We start from the raw sequence: 17745 nt of genomic DNA on the forward strand, positions 1-17745 counted from the left end.
CTTTACTCTTTTCTTTTTCAATCCAGTAACAATTTCAAATAATCTCAATATAATATTGCCTTAAATTAATAAATTAAAACTAAATGTAAATCCTTTGACAATGGTCACAGAATGATTGTAGTTTTTTGCCACTCTATAGCCATCTTCAATATTTTCATTTGTGCATCAAAGCCCATCTCCATCATGAAATTTATGTTGTTCAGTCTGTACTGAGGCTTCAGTCTGTACTGAGGCTTCCCCAGGACAGTGGCTAATGGCCAGTATTCCTGGCAGGCCTCTGTCTGCCCCTGCTCCACCCAGAACACGCCCCCTGGCCTGACTCTTTGAAGAAGCCTGGCACTTGTGCACATACCGAGGTTTACAAGCGTGGCTGGGCTCCTTTGAAAATTCACCCAGCCACACATGTAAACCCTGGGATTTACGTACGCAGGCCTTTTAAAATCCGGCCTTATTTATTTATTTATTTATTTTAAGTTTTTTTATACCGATTTTCCTGCATAAAATGCATATCAAACCGGTTTACAATGAAACAGAATGAGCAGGAAGTAAAATTCCTTAGTCTAATACATTTAAACGTCAATAATGAAATAATTTTAAACAAAGCAAAAAGCTAAATAACATTAATAAAAGTTAAATTATTAACATAAACATAAATATAATTATATTAGAAGGAGCACAAAGGTTAGCATGAAGGGGAGCACAAAGGGGAAAACCCCTTTGTCACGCCCGGCACGCGACGCCTGGTGTAATTGCGCCGTTAATCGGGTCGCCGCTGGCTGGTCGTCATGACGTCGGGGGGGGGGGGGAGGGGGGCGAGTCTTCACATCGCTGATTTTCTCTTTTAACATCTCAGTTCATTTTTACTATTTTTTTGTGTCTTTTTCTCACAAGATGTAGTTTTCTTTAAGTGGACTGCACCATAAGAGATACATAGAGACTAAAGGAGCTAAATACGTACTCTCCAGAAGACAGGAAAGGGGAGACATGATACATTTGAATATCTAGCAGGCTTCAATAAAGTACCAGAAGTTAATGTTTTCCATAGAATGAAAAGCTCAAGGACAATTGGTCATCATGTGAAGCTAAAGGGAGGTAAACTTAAAAGGAATGCAAGAATATACTTTTTCATTAAGGGAGTGGTAGACAACTGCAACAAATTTCCAATAAGGGTATAGGGCCAAAACAATGGCAGAATTCAAGCATGCATGGGAGAGACATAGGAATCTTAGTAGCAGTGGGAGGGAGACCACCACTGATCAAGTAAAACCTATGGTAGCATGGTAGGAAAGTACAAATGGGCAGACTGGATGGACCAAGTAATCTTTTTCTGCCAATAATTGTATTTGTCTATTTTTAAATTGCATAGTTTTTGAGATTTGGGGTTTAGGTATACTATTGAGACACAGTAGAATGCTAGGTATCTTATATGGGCAGATGTGGGAGATATTAGGGATTAATCAATTTTGCTGTTGGAGGCCATTACTTATCTTTATAACTAAAGGAAAGATGTAAGATGATCCCAAGCTGAGGTGCTATGGGACTCTGTTTATTCCTGAAGAGTTTTTTTTGTTGATTGGGCTTCCTCCTCTTCCTCTACAAGCCAGCTATCACTGCCAGGGGCCACAAATTGCAACCGCCTCTGAAGTCTGGAATGTTTGCATACTTACTCCCACTGGAAGGGGCTGTTGTAGCACATTAGCTAAGATTCCTACCCCTAGGGCAGTGCATGGTACACTTTCAAGTGTGCTTCATCCTAGTGGTATATCAGATGAAATTTTGCATGAGCCTCTCCCCATTCTCTCCCTCCCACTGGTAGGCAGGGCCAACTTTAATGCAGGCAACACCCTATTCAGGTACCAGGAATGGTGTCCTCCAAAGGCAGAGTGCTCCCTAGATTAGAGCATTGTCTTGACAGTAACCTCCATACTGGGGGGGGGAAGGCACCCTTTGGGAGTTCTGTGGTTAGTTGCGCTCCTCGAGTGCCGACACCTTCTGCGACCGCACAGGTCACAAACCTCTAATACTAACCCTGCCGACAGGAGAGCAACACTGCTTTTTACCTGTGTCTCTTTCTGATGGACGTCTCTCTGATTTACTTTCACCCCTATACATCCCCCTTACATTATCTCCACTTCCCCCCATCCGTCTCTGGCTTTCTCTCAAACACCTTCCTCCAGCAACACCTTCTCATTCTCATCCTCTATGTGCTTCTTTCTCAAACCTTCCCCCTCTCAATAATCACTTTTATCTCTCACCCCTTCCAACTCTCCCAACATCACCTCTGACTTTCTGTCTCTCCCTTTCCCTCCACCACCTATGGCATTCTCACACATACTCCATCACCATCTGTGCTCCATCGCACCACCAAGTCTGGCTCCATTTAATCTCTCCCCCCCCCCCCCCCCAAATAACCATTTATAGCATCTTTTGCCACCCCCCACTCATCTACTTCTTGCACCTTTCTGCCCGCTTCCCACCAGCTCTCTTGCATCTCATCCCCAGCTCTTGTGCATCCCTGCCACTCTTTCACATATAACACTCCCTTCCATATGGTTCTCATGCACACTTTACCTTAGGTCTCTCACTCCCTCTTTCATACCCCTGGTTCTATCACTACTGCTGTTAAACAGCCCAAGTTTGCATTGCTGTATTTCAGGGGAAATGACAGGAGGGGAAAGGCTAGATTAGGGAGCAGATTCACTCTTTTTGGCTTTGTACTATGTCCATTCACCTCAACCTCTCCCCTTCTGCTCCCTGCATGCTGCCCAGGAGAGGAGTGGCTTGATCAGGAACCTCAGGGCTGTTCGTTGATGCCTGAGATTTGGAGTACTGGCCCACAGAGTCAGTGGACATGCCCCTACCTACCACAACCACAGCTCAGAAATCAGCTTCCAGCAGCACATCAGTTAAGAAGTACTGCCAGGCCAATGGGCAGAAGATAGCTCCAGGAATCAAATCCAAGTTTTTCAGATGGCAAAGAGAAGCAGTGGATCATCCTGAGAGATATGGATTCTTTGCATGTTGAGATACTCTTCATAGACCCAATACAAGAATCATCCAAAGATGTGATTTCACAGGTCCCCTCTTCAGAAGTGACCTATGTGGTCCAAAAAGTGTACAGATACTATCTTTGGATAATTGTTACACTGATTCAATAAAAAGTATCAAAACCTACAAAACATCCAGTTTTTTTCACCAAGACCAAAACAGTTACCTAAACTCTGAGACAGATGCGATTAAATGCCTGAGAGTTTAACTAAAACAATGAAAACACACTTGGTGAGAAGATTGTTATTATTTAGAAGTAATTACCTGGAGCAGAAGATAAGAACATAAGATTTGTTATACTGGACCAGACCAAAGGTCCATCAAGCCCAATATCAGTGGCCAATCCAGGTCACAAGTACCTGGCAGGATCCCAAAAGATCAATAGATTTCATTCTGCTTATCCCAATACATTTCTTTCTGGACTGTTGCAAGGAAAATTTTAAAACAGGGATGTGGTCATTAGAAAAAGTGCACCAATTATAAGGCACATCTAATCTATCCATTTTCCTTTCCTACTACAATACCCCAGGACCTTTGATCTCCAGCTTTATCCTTGCTTCCTAGTAAAGAATCTTCTGTTATTTTCCTATGCTTTTTGGAATTCTGATATGAAATTTGCCTCTACCATCACCTCCAAATTATATAAATAAGAAATAAAATACATTTTAAAAAGAAAGGAGGCAGGAATAAAGACCAAAACATGTAGCAAGACAGACTGATAATTTGAGAAATATGTCTAGTATTCCTAATGAATCCACCAGTACAGCATGTTCAGGCTGATTCTAGGGAGGCCTCACTTGCTGGAGTAAAGAAGAGAATATCCAAGAAATGCCTCATTTCATAACCTAAACCATCTTTAGAGTATGTGACTTCTATTTTTCTTTTTTAATATTTCATCAAAAGATGGTCACAGTGAACCTGTAAGTATAAATTGGTAATGCTTGCAGTTTCAGTAGGTGGATTCCTGGACCCTTATAAGTGCAATCAACATCCTCGCTCATAAATCCCTTTGCACCTCCCCGCCTCTCTTGCTGAATATAGGATTACTGAATATAAGTAGGCACCTAGGGCAACAATGCCATCTATAAAGAAAATGACACATCTGGAAACAGAAGCATGCTCTAGAAGCAGCCCGTGGTCAGATAATGCAAAGCATCCAGTCTTTCACCTCCACGGACAAGATATCAGGGTGGCCTGTCTGTACAGGACCCTAGGCATCTCATGCAATGGAGATGAGAAGTCTGGCAAGACAAAAACTAGTCAGACAGTTCCCTTTCAGCTCTTCAAGATAAAGTTGGTGATGTAAGATTCCTCCTTTGTGAGATCTGAAATCAGCAAACGGCAGCAGGATTATTCTCTGAGGCCTGAGCATGCACATCAAAGTCATATCTGTTAGGGGAGCGTCTGTAGTAGCATCTTGTGTGCAACCCAACCACTTTTTTGCAGGCTGCTCCAAATTTCTTTTTACTGTTGAATGCCTTGTGAATATCTCTCTCAGAAGAGAAGGCAAAATTCAGAGGTTAAAATGATGTGGTGTGACTTGAGTCTGTAATGTTTTTCCCTGTAACACGGTATAAATGCTGTTCTGTTCTCATCACTAATAACCTGCTGCCCCTGCTCCATGCCCAGAGACTGACAGCTGTGTCTGGTTTTCAGATATATAAAAAGGATGTGGTGTAAACCATCAAGTGCAATTCTGTTATGCCATAAGCCATGTGTAGAAGCGAAACGTTAGTTTGTGTTTTCTTCCTAACACGTAAAAATAAAACACAATTTCCTGTTACTCTCTTTTATTCAGCTGCACCACTGTTATGTCCTCATAACAGTAAAATCTGCAGTAAAAGGCTTCAGCACCATACTGGCAAATACTGGCAAAATGGTAAAGTCTCTAAGAACACTTAAAATGGGTATTCTAGCTATCAAGACGCTAGATTAAATTGCATATGCACGTGATAAATTCAAATAATTTAATGGAACTGGCCATGTTATTCTACTCTAAGATGTTTCCTATATTTTTTTTTTTTAAAGAACAATACTGGAACACTGAGAACTAAAGTGACCAGTTAAAATTAATTTAATGATTAAGTTTTAGAAACGAATACATTTTATCTAGCTGCAGTTAATCTCTTACACTGAGATTACAAATTGTTCAGGAGGTTGAGTTGAAAGTGTTGCTTTGAAACAAGCTGCGTAGAATATAATTCTACAAATTTTACATTTTACAATTAAGTCTCAGATGTTCTATTCTCTTTGTGCTGCACTGGTTAACATTTAAAATGTCAGCATCCTTTAATAAACTGCTTTCATCCTGAGGCCTGTACTCTTCTGTGCAATTACTGTGTCAAATTTGTTGACATTAACGCGAAGAATATAGGAACATACTGTCATCTGCAAAAAAATGTTACACCATCAATATGTGCAAAACCATATCGTTACTAATGATCTGTCTGTGGCAAGACAGCTCTTTTGGCATCTCTTTAAAGCACTTGCACGGAGGATAGGCTCTGTGGTGTCCTTTGGCACAGCCAGAGCCCAGGGAACGTATTATTGCTGTGTTTTGGAGCAGCTGGATTGGATATGTGAAATTTGCAGAACTGGAAGCAATAGCTGGAAAGCATCCTCGATATAGGTAGTGCTATTGCAACCCTAAGTAAGAGAGAGAAAAATAACATGAGATTCAGTACTATAGTATACGCATAGTGCATCTCAATCATGTTTCAACAGTCATAGGTAACTACTAAGACACAAGATGCCAGATTCCTTACAAAAATACAGGATTTTACATCACAAAAGAGAATGGATTACTGAAAATTATCTGACAGTATTCTATACCATTTACGATATAAAGTCTCACTGGAAGCAATTTTCAAACTGTGCTTTTGTGGGCCTGACTGCAAATTTGTTTGTTTCCCTGTCGTTGCCTCTACTATGCCTTCTAAACGTAAAGGAAAAATTCGGTCTTTTCCTCAGAGCCTACCCTTTTTCTCCAGGTCGACTTACCATCTAACAATGCTTGCACCTGTTCTTGAAGGGGCTTCAGTTCCAGTTGCTGAGGTCGGCGTTGGGGAGCTCACCTCGGCCATGGACAATACATCGCTCAGCCCCTTAGATGATCGACTGCCTCCGGTGGTCCAAGGCTCCACCACTGCAGTATCAGCAGGAGGCTTCGGTGCGGCTCAACTCATCGCTGGACAGGAAGGAGCAGCGGTGGTCTCTGCCTTGGTGCCATTGCTTCCGTTGTCAGCGGGAAGCTTTTCCGGAGCTTCCATCGTTTCCCAGGAGGAAATTTGTATTTCTCCTCCAGACCTTCAATCCAGCGTGGTTTTCATCTCTCCAGAGAAACCAGCAGTCGTTACTCTTGACTCTTTGTGGGATCTTGTGGCTCATTTTGGGAGAGCTCTTACTTCTTGTGATTCTAAAGTTCTTGCTGTGTCTCACCAAATTGAAATTATTTCTAAGAAATGTTCTTCTCAACATTAAGAACTGTCCAAGAAAATTAAGGAAGTTGAGGCGGAAGTTAAATCTCTTAAAAATGTGCAATCTTCTATTATCCAAGACTGTAACTTTCTGAACAGAAGATATGAGTTTATTGAAAATAAATTGTGCCATCTGAATTTGCACTTATTAAATTTCCCATGGGTGGTTGATGAAAATCTTAGGTCTACTCTTAAACGTTACTTTTTGGATATTTTGGCTTTTCCTTCTGATTCCACTCCCACCGTGGACAAAGTATATTCCTTACCATCTTGTATTTCTAACCTATATCAACCTGTGGATGTTAATTTGACTGCTTTTCTTGAATCCTCGGATTATGAAATCTCTGAGAGAGCTACTTTATTAGTCTCTTTCTTTTCTGAGTATGATTTGAGCTCTGTTATAAAAAGGTACTTTAAGAACTCAAATGCTTTGTTTATGAGACAAAAAATTAGAATATACCCGGATCTCTCCAAGACGACACAGGAAAGAAGAAATGGTTTCCTGGCCTTGTGCCAAGAAACCTTAGGAGTGGGTGCATTTTTTTTTCTACAATACCCTTGTAAATGTATCGTGAGATATAACAACGATTGTTTTGTTTTTCATGCATCAGAACAACTTAAAGTTTTTTTGATTCCAAGAAGTTGAGGATTCCCACTGGAGTCTCTAATTCTTCACTCATTTCATAATAAGTCCGGAATTTTTCAGGCTATGTCATTTCCTTATGGACATTTAGTTCTTTTATAATTTCCCCAATTTTTCTTTCTCCTCCTTTTCGGTTTTTCTTCTGGGGTTTAAGATAGATGTTATTGTTTCCTTAAATTTTCTTTTGTATTTCTTATTTTCACATCTATGTTCCTAATACAAAGTTAATGCTTTGTTATGATTTAAATTTAATAGAGAGTTAAAAAAACAAAAAAACCCTGTGCTTTTGTGCAAAATCCATGGGTCTGATTTACCATAATGCAGTCTTGTCAAAACACTCCTATGGTTGTGTTTTTCTAATGATTTAAAATGTTTCTTAAAAGAAAACCAAACAATGAACCCTAGAAATGGAATGAAGGCTTACCTCTAACAAGACGTTATTAACCACTGGGCTAAGGACCTCTGCCTTCTCATTGCTCTATTGAAATCAACAAAAATTTGAAAATAGGTGAGTTTACATGGCCAAGAACATGTATCATAATAAACTAGAGTTTTTTTCAGGAAAGATGCCCACTACTGAACAGAGTTGCATGAACCATGGTAAGAAGCTAAAGCAGATCATACTCATGCCACGGAACATGCCTGCTACCAAGTCAGTCATTACAATTTAATGGCTTTCACAGTGATACCACCTGACGGAATATTAAGAGCCACCCAGATGTGAACTTATCTCCCACAGTGTGCACATTTCACTTGATTTCAAAAAGGGGCATGGTGTGGGAGGGGTATTGGTGGGGCCAAGATATGTGCGTGAAAATACTTATATGTGCTCCAGTGTGTGCCCAGGTCCTCTGCGCGTAACTTTACTTCTGCTATAGAAGAGGTGTAAGTTAAAAAAATGTTAAATACTAGCCATCCCTGAAGAGTTTAAATGGTCTGGAGCAACTTGGGGGAATGAAGGCTATTAATCCAAAGGGGTTGCAGGAGCTACCGCTACACTGGGGAAACTGGTGAACAAATTGGTGAAACTGGTCATGGCATGGACGTATGCCTGTTCTAAAATTCCCCGACTTACTTGGCAGAAACCCGAGATGTGTGGCTGGATGTACATAAGCCAAACATTAGGCACACGTGTGTGTGCACTCAGATTATTTTATAACATGCGCACATATGTGTGCACAAGTTATAAAATTCCCATGTCCCTGGGTGTGCACTCATGCACACACGTCAATGTGCACCAGCAAGCCGCTTTGAAAGTTACCGTCCCTGTGTGCCAAAGAAACGTAACGTGCATATAATAAGCCTCTTTTTATGCATGGAGGGAGGTATTTAATAAAGTTGGCTGATATATGTGCATATTTCACTTATGAAAATACTTACTTGTGCACAGGCTTCCAAGCATCAGTTTGCAAAAACCTCCAGAGGTCAATATTCAAACCCACTTAGATGGATAACATATAAATTATCCATTTAACTCACAAGTTATCCAAGTTATCTATCTAATTCCAAATTATCCATTTAAATTATTGACTTCTCACTACTTAACCCATAACTTCACCATTTCATCCACATCTTTCACAACTTGTTCCAGACCCTCCCATCCAAAAAGTACAGACAACAAAGAGAAGTCTGATTTAATTTCCATAAATTAATTAGCAGATATAAAAGCATGCACATATGTTTACTGACCTATGTATATATTCTGCTTGTAAAATACAGGAGTTTGTGCATACTTTCAAATCCTGCCCCTTTTCTACATGCATACTTTTCTGCATGGTAGCACAAGTATGCATGTACTTTTGGTCTTCTGAAAATATCCTTGGCCTGCACAAAAGCTACCTGCATGCATGCATACTGATTTTACGCACACAAATCCTGTGCAAGTCTTTCACAGTTCACATCTAAGACTTTCCATCTATGCTATTCAACTGCCAGCAGACTTATACATGGATGTAGGGACTTGTGAATGCACCAAATGGATGTATAGATGTGATCTCCCCTTAATATGATTTTTATCGCCAACACAAAGGTGGCATAATAAAGGAATGATTATAAGCAATGAGTTTAATATTCAGCCACTAGGCTCAAGCGTCCATTCTCACCGGATGGTCCAAGAAAACAGAGAGGTAGGCGATCTATGATAGCCGTCAGGAAAACAAAAACAAAATAGATGCCTCAGTCTTATTCCAATATTTATTAAAATAGAGATGTGTTCAAAGGATGCGGCTAACAAGCTGCGAAACTTGGCCTGAGTCGGGCATCCTTTGAACACATCTCTATTTTAATAAATATTGGAATAAGACTGAGGCATCTATTTTGTTTTTGTTTTCCATTCTCACCGGATGACATCACTTCCTCCCTTACAGAAACTTATCCCAAACATAAATTTCTCTGTTAGATTACTTTTGTTTCCAGTGGTCTGAGGTCACTACAGACATGACTCTTTCTCTCATCCCCACACTGTTCTCTCTGCATGAATTAATCTTTTAGTAACTTAATCTACAGACTCCAGTGACTGGAGATACTGGTTCCAGTAAGATCCTCATGCTGCAGAGGAAGGAGTCCTCCCCTTCCTGTTCATTTTTGGGCACCAGGTGCATGATATAGGATAGGCATCCTCTCCATTCTCCTTCACTTTTAGTACCAGTGGGTTGTTGCACTGGAAGTCACAACATCTCTGACTATCCATTGGTGTACTCCTCAAATCATAGTAAGAGGTCTCTCTTAGTCTAGCTTCCATCGAACCAAGCAGTTCAAGTTTTCAGGAAGGCGAGCTCCTGCTTTGACCTTCTTCCTGCAAGCTTCCTACCAGAAACCTCTCTGTTAGAGTTCAGACTCTTGCCTCTGAGTTTGCAGCATGTACTGGAACTCTGTAGAAACTCACTAAGGTCTCTATAACCACCATTCAGAATACACCATTTCATAGCAAACCAACGGGGTGCTCTGAAATATGGTCTATAACACTAAAGTACATACACAAGGAAATTTGCAAATGCTGTTTATTGCTAAACTATTACACCTCTTTAGCAAACAAGACAAGTCCATAAGGTAAAAGCATGGTCCAGGTCAGGCCAAGGTCTGAAGCCAAAAAGTCCAGACAAGACAGGGTGCAAAAGAAGCAAGGCACAATCCAGGACAGATAACCCAAGAAGAGATACAAGCACAAGGCAAAAGAGGCTGGTGCAGAAGCCAGGAACAGTTTGAGACTGCAGAAGTGCATTGAACCAGCAGATATCACAGCCATGGGAAGGATTGAAATACACTGAGTAGTCATGGCTGGGGAGACAGGCCAGAGCATGAACACACAGAAACTCACACACCTGGAACCAATCAGGAAGCAGGAGACAAGACAGATACTTAAAAAAATGCAGGCGAGTGAGTTGAAAGACATCCATCACTAGGCAGCAGACAGTTCAGTTGGGAAAAGGAGAGTCTGAGAAGTTTCAGAGCACTGGGTGGAGCACTGATGAGGGTGCATTGTGACAGGATCAGAGATGAACAAACATCACTCTTCATAAAAGTGGAAATAAGAAAGAAGCTGGTGACTATAGACCTGTCAAGTTGACCTCTGGAGAGGTTAACTAACGGAGTCACTACTAAAGGAAAGGATAATGGAGAACTTTGAATTCAGGAGGCTACAGGATTCAATCCAGCATTGTTTTACAGAAGGAAGAATGGGTCAAAGTAGACTCATTAATTTCTTTGACTGTGTGATCAAAGAATTACACGACAAGTAAACACTGAATGTTACATCCTCAGATTTCAGATTTTTGGCACTATTAGTTTAGTTTATTAAAATTTCTTAAATCGCTTTGCACCTAAGCTCTAAGCAATTTACAGCTATATCATACCTAATAATCAACAAACAAAACAACATCTAACAAAACATTAAAATAGGTCAACAACCCCAAGTCCAACAAGGACCCAATCCTAACAAATAAATGTTTGCTTAATCAGGAAAGTCTATAAAAGTGTTATTAGATTTTTTAAACAGTCCACAAGGCTCTAAAACACAGAAGTAGAATTCCACAAGATAGGAAAAGCTGCTGAAAGGCATAGACTCTATTCAATTAAATGCTCATAAATTAGCTGAGGAGCTTGGAGACTGGATTTTTAAGGTGATAAAATGGATTAGAAACTCGCTGAGAGAAAGCAACAGAAGGTATTAATAAATGGAAGCACTGGCTCCCAAGAGAAAAGGCTTATTGTGCTTTCACAAAATACTGACTAGCGTCAGGGACATTTTTGATTTATATGAACTAATGTTTTCTTTGTTGCTTTTAGGGGTATCTTGAGGCAAATCTTTGCCCTTTGGATTTGGGACTCTTATCAGTTATTTTCCTTTGCTAAGAGATTGTCACATTTATTCTGTGTGTGGACACTAATTATTATATGAAGGGGGATGATAAAGTGGACCGGTTGAACAATTATTTTGTTGCCACCATCAGGCTTGCTGACATCTTCATACACTACATTTTCCCTGATCAGTGTTGGCTCATTCTCCCACATTTGTAAGTTGTCTCATCTTTTTGAGTATGATTTTTATGTGACTTTGCAGAGGGTTTGGTAGGAAAAAAGTCTGGGTTTTTGCAGATCATACGAAGATCTGCAACAAGGTGAACACTCCACGTGGAATAGAAAAATGAGGAGTGATCAAGAATTTGGCAACTAAGATTGACTGCAAGAAAGTATAGCCATGCATTTAGGAAGTAGAAATTCAAAATAGCAATACATGATGGGTAGGAGGTAATATGCATCAATCAGGAGAGAACTCTCATAGTGATACTGGATGACAGCATAATCAGAAAAGTAATGCAAGAAGGCTATAGCAAAAGCCTGAAGCATTCTAGGGAGCACAGGAAGAAGTATTTCTAAGGGAGGAAGTGCAAACCATACACATGCATGGATATTTTAGTGCTTTTCAATGTTATCTTTTTGAAAATGATTGGAATCTCATAAGGTTCCTGTCATTTTCAAAAGTGTAACCTGTGGTACCCTCTCCCCAACTTATGTGAATGCTACTGTGCCTCTGAACAGATTGATTGAATCACTGCTATAAGAACTTTTGTACTCCATGTTAGAAAGTGCTAAAAAAGAGATCACCATTGGCGAGACTAAATCTGGAGTATTGTATCCAATTCTGGAGGTCATATCTCCAAAAGGATATAGACACTGGAAGCTCCCCTGTCTTCAATGAAAAGCTGCAGTAGGCACATTTTTACACTTTTAGTATCCTGTGATATACACCATTGTGCCCATTGCCTTATTCTCTCTAATTTGTGTAAGGATTTAAAGTACCTCCCTTCTCTGAAAATGGGTTTGCAATAATTTCACATTTACATTATTAATGCCATTTCCTGCTTTAGATCTGTTGCCTTCCCCCTCTTCTCTAAATACTGAGCAAATACAATTTAAGATCTTTGCCATCTGCCAGGCCTCCTCCTCTTCACAAATCCCAATTTCTCCCTTTATCTTTATTCTTCCTGTGCTTTTTTCTGCTCATCAACATGGTATCACATATGGCTGTTCCCTCTTTGTGTATCTTCATAGATCTATTTCTCTGTAAAAACCATGTTTATATTTCTATACAAATCATTGCTAAAAGCCATCTTTCTCTCTCCCACTACAAAAATGTTAATCCAAACCTGAATAACCTCTAAGATACATTCATTCACCTGCTTTCTGGCTGGGCTTCTTGTTTATATATTGTTTCAAAGTGCCCACCATTCTGCTTCCAGAATGCTACTGAGAAGATCTTCTTTTCCTCTTATCACTTCCCTCTGATCTAGTAGTCTCCAAGCTCCTTCTGGGTCAAAAGCAAAAGCTTCATCCTTGCCTTAAAATCCCTTCAGTCCACTTCTCACTGCACATCTCTGCACTTACCAACTGTACACTCTGACCAATGCATTCTTCCCTAACCAGGTCTCCTTTCTGTGTGTGCCTCTAAAACTGCTTCTGTTGCCAGGCCCCATTCCCGCCCTGCTTCCTACCTCAAAACTCACTTCTTTTTATCTCACTGTATCCAAACGTCCAACTCTTCCTGCTACCACATTCTCTTCATTCCCATTGTTTTGTGTTACACTTTTTGTAATCGCCTTCCTCAAAACAAGGCAGACGCTTAACAGCCTCCTGTTTAGGTTTGGAGTGCCCTGGGCCTCCTGCACCTCCGTGTCTTGGCATCCTGGTAGCCTCCATCTTCACTATGCTGCTTGTTCAATTGTTTGGACTGCAGAGTGATGGAAAGCATTCTGTGACATCTTCACACTGCAGGCCTACTGCTCTCCTCACAGTCAGGCCGATACAGTACAGTGTGCTCCTTCGGAGCGCACTGTTAGCCTGCTATTGGACGCGCGTTTTCCCTTACCCCTTATTCAGTAAGGGGAGGAAAACGCGCGTCCAACCCGCGGCACCTAATAGCGCCCTCAACATGCAAATGCATGTTGACGGCCCTATTAGGTATGTGCGCGGGATACAGAAAGTAAAATGTGCAGCCAAGCCGCACATTTTACTTTCAGAAATTAGCGCCGACCCAAAGGTCGGCGCTAATTTCTTCCAGCACCGGGAAAGTGCACAGAAAAGCAGTAAAAACTGCTTTTCTGTGCACCCTCCGACTTAATTATCATGGCAATATTAAGTCGGAGGTCCCGAAGAGTAAAAAAAGTAAAAAAAAAAAATTGAATTCGGCCCGCGGCTGTTGGGCCGAAAACTGGACGCTCAATTTTGCCGGCGTCCGGTTTCCGAGCCCGTAGCTGTCAGCGGGCTCGAGAACCGACGCCGGCAAAATTGAGCGTCAGCTGTCAAACCCGCTGACAGCTGCCGCTCCTGTCAAAAAGGAGGTGCTAGGGACGCGCTAGTGTCCCTAGCGCCTCCTTTTCCCCGTTTCTACCGCGCCATCTAATTTGAATACTGCATCGCGTGCACCAGCGAGGGGCCGGTGCGCGCGCCAGGAGAGCGGGCATTCGTCCGCTCTCCCGTGGACTTTACTGTATCGGCCCGAGTGAATTCTGATATAAGTGCTATGTATAAACATGGCACGATAAAAATCATACTATTTTAATGACTGCATTTTATAAACATCTTATAATTTAAATTCTATTTAAAAAAAAAAAAATCCTACATCTTACCCCAATGGCAGTTAACAAATCTGAAAACTTTTGAGATAAAGAAGACACTTCTTTACACATTGCCTCCGTTAACCTGAATAAAAACAAAAGGAGGAAAAAAACGGAAAAACAATCAAACACATTGCAACTTGCCTTGGTTTTCAATGACATGCAGCTTAGAATGGAACTTGAAAATCCAGAGTAATCTGAGGATAATGCCACTATTCAGTGCAGTTATGAAAGGTGTTTGTTCAAAAGACAAATATATGAAAAACAGAATAAATATTAGGAAGAAAATGATAAAAAAAAAAAAAGTCTCCTAGCCAAGATGGTGACTGACAATACAGTCAAAGACATTTTTGCAGCTCCTGGGAAACGAGACTTTTTGAGGAATCGTACCTTGAACCTTCCAAAAATGTTGTAATGCATGGCAAATTTCTTAAATTGCTCCCCTTAAAAAAAAAATTCAAACTGACACCTGTGAGCTGGACTTGATTCCTGAGCTGGGTCTGCTGTGATGTTAGAACAGCAGCATTTACAGCTCGCAGGGTGGGGGAGGGGCAGAGTGTGTGTGTGTGTATGTGTTTGTGTGTGCGCGTGTGCGTGCACGCGTGCGCAGGGGGGGGGAGGGGAGGTGAGGTGAAGAAAGTCTCAGCCATTTCTCAAGTAGTGACACCTGGTAGCCAGACACAGATTCCATATTAGCCAGGTATCAGAGGGAGCCTGTGGCCATTGACTATTGCTGTGACAGCTGGGATCTAAAAATGGAGGGAAAAACCCTGGGTAGTTGTAAAATGAAAGCCCAATAAAAGCTGCTTCTGACTGGGCTGGAAGGCCAAAGAAGCAAGAGTAAACTGCTGGTCAAAAAAAAAAAAAAAAAAAAGACACCAAAAGAGGTTTCCCTTTTCTTCTTTAGTTTATATAATATCTTTGTTCTCATTTTCTACATGCAGTCATGGTTTATGGCAGTTTTGGCTGTAGACGTTGTCTTCCAGGTTGTTCTGTGTGTTGGCTGTCAATAAGTATCACCACAGAATTTGTTCTCCACAGAGTAAAATTTTTACTTCTCTGCAAAAATAAGAGCCAAATTCATCCCTAAGCACAGGGTTCTCCTCTGAGTTAATGTGGCATGTTTCTGCCTAAACTGCACCCTGGAGCAGAGAACAAGTGCAACAGATTTTAGTTATCATTCCTATACTGTTTACTGTAAAAATAAACCAAAAACAGGAGCTCACTTGGTTAGTACTCTAGCTTGTTCCTGTGCTGGCTTCTCCACATCCTGTCCATGAAGAATTAATTCTGCTACTTTATGGAGCTGTTCAATGCAACGAGCTGTCACTTCAGCCAGACTTCCGATAGACAGCATGTACATTTCCTGAAAGGAAGAGACTCAGGCAATTATTATTACTGCTACTGCATATTGTACAGTATAGGCCATCAGTTGCTTTGTGTCTTGAAAGCAAGGCAAACAAATCCACAGTGCTAGCTGCTCTAATACCGTGCATTCAGTGCCTGTGGTCGGCACTCTGGAAGTCCTGCGGTTAAGACTGTGCATCTGCTGTGACCAGCTGCAAAACCAGAATGGTAAAGGTTGTGTTACCAATGTTAGTACAATTCTAACCCCTTGGCACTTTCTGTACATCCCATATACTTTGCCAGCAGCAGAAAGAAAATGTAATGCACAGATATAAGAGCATGTCTGACAGCATAGTGGGGACCGAAGGTGCTTTTATATTTTTATCCTACTTTCCGAAGGAATAAAAGTAGGTTTATTAGATCACCATGTCTGGGTCTCCCTAATAACTTTTGTTTAATGTGCTATCCACACCAACTTTTCAGGCCATGACAGGGGGGTCCAAGAGGATCCTGACTGGGGTACTTTTTGGGGGGATTCACATAAGTGTCCTGAAAAATTGGCTCTATTAGTTCTGTGTGGCATTTCATTTTTACTAATGTTGAGGGGGAAAAAAAACCCAACAGATTATTGTGATTTACTAGGCAGTGTCATGTTATTTTGTGCAGTCTGCATTTCACGAGGAATTAATCAATGCCAAGGCAGTTTTAATTATGTTTAATTACCTTGCAATAAACTCTAGCCTCACTTAAATGTCAATTCAGACAACTGAACATGCACCAAAAAAAAAATAATTTAAGGGAGCCATTTTTATAAGACCCCTATATTGCTTACAGGTGCTGCAAGCACTTTTTTAAAAAATTATTTTTAGTATCAGATTTGCAAAATGCAAACATATAAGGAATAAATGTATAATTTAGTATAACACAACAACATAGCGCTATCAAAATACTATAGCAGATACACACAAAATAATATATACGGTAACCATCACAAATAATACATCAATTTTCTGCATCATCCACTTTCCGTTTTTCCTTCTTCACCCTCCTTCTCCAAATACTGCAAGCACATTTTTAAAGGGGAACTCCCCGTGTTTCCTTTTGAAAATTCATGGGCTTGGCTGGCACATGGGTACTGCTGCTATGGATTTTATATCTGATTTATAGCTGACTTGGGAACTAAACTGGGGTCCATCCACATGGAAGTTCACACTGCTTCTGCTAAGCCACCATGCTGACCCTTACACTTTCTATTTTTAAATCAAAACCATGCATTTTTGCAGTCCCAGGAAAATTATAAACCAATAGCAATACATTCCAGGTTGAGCATTAGAGGATGCTGAACCAATTCTTCACAACACTCCTGGGGCACATTATTGCTTGTTGTTATCCAGCATCTTAGATGTGGATCCCCAGTTGCTGCAGTGTGCTACTTTGCTCCACATCCACCTTCTGAGATATTTCATAATCTCTTGAACTGCTTGGCTATGTGATAACAGTGTCCTTCCACCTCTGGGATTGTGGGCAACAGCAACACATACGCCAGCTTCAAGAACAATCCCTGACTGTGTCTCATCGGACTTTTAAATCAGGGGACGTAAACAAACAGATCCATACTCTGTAATTTTCAATAATGGTTTTTCCTTTTCGTGACATCATCAAGTGATAGCAACAGATTACCTAATAATGCCAAGCATGGATGACTGAGTCACATTTGCTGATCCAGAACTATGCAGAGCTTTATATGCAATTTAAAACAAAATGTGAAAATTAATCTATTATTAAATTACTCTGGATTTATAGGGGACTTTTTAATTTAAAAAAACAAACAAACTGCAGGGAGCTTCCTTTTGAAATTTCAACTTAGGCAGGGATCATGGGTACTTTTTACATATGTAAAGGAAGATTTACCAGTGTTAAACCTCTGAACATATTCTTCATAAAACACTTTTAAGCACTGCACACTTAAAACCGCAGTGTTTCACAAATAGTTTTGTGAAATCCCTCAACAACATGCTTAACTTGCTCAGAAATTCTGGATAATGTGTCAGATGTAACTACTTAAAGGGAAAGGTTAGGAAAACAGACAAAAGTTATAGTAATCAAGGTTATGGCAACT

General features: G+C 40.6%; 1 protein-coding gene across 1 annotated transcript in view; it reads right to left on the bottom strand.

Annotated features, from left to right (window-relative positions):
- Window positions 1-5004: 5004 nt before the first annotated feature.
- Window positions 5005-17745, bottom strand: part of FAM114A1 (family with sequence similarity 114 member A1) — a 124283-nt gene continuing 111542 nt past the window's right edge. The window contains exons 11-14 of the mRNA XM_029589400.1: window positions 15506-15645; window positions 14292-14364; window positions 7592-7645; window positions 5005-5694 (exon numbers count right to left, since the gene is read on the bottom strand). Coding sequence (XP_029445260.1) covers window positions 5593-5694; window positions 7592-7645; window positions 14292-14364; window positions 15506-15645 — 369 coding nt within the window. The 3' untranslated portion in view covers window positions 5005-5592. The remainder of the gene's footprint in view (window positions 5695-7591; window positions 7646-14291; window positions 14365-15505; window positions 15646-17745) is intronic.

The sequence above is a fragment of the Rhinatrema bivittatum genome, chromosome 1, assembly GCF_901001135.1.
Source record: "Rhinatrema bivittatum chromosome 1, aRhiBiv1.1, whole genome shotgun sequence".
NCBI lineage: Eukaryota > Metazoa > Chordata > Amphibia > Gymnophiona > Rhinatrematidae > Rhinatrema > Rhinatrema bivittatum.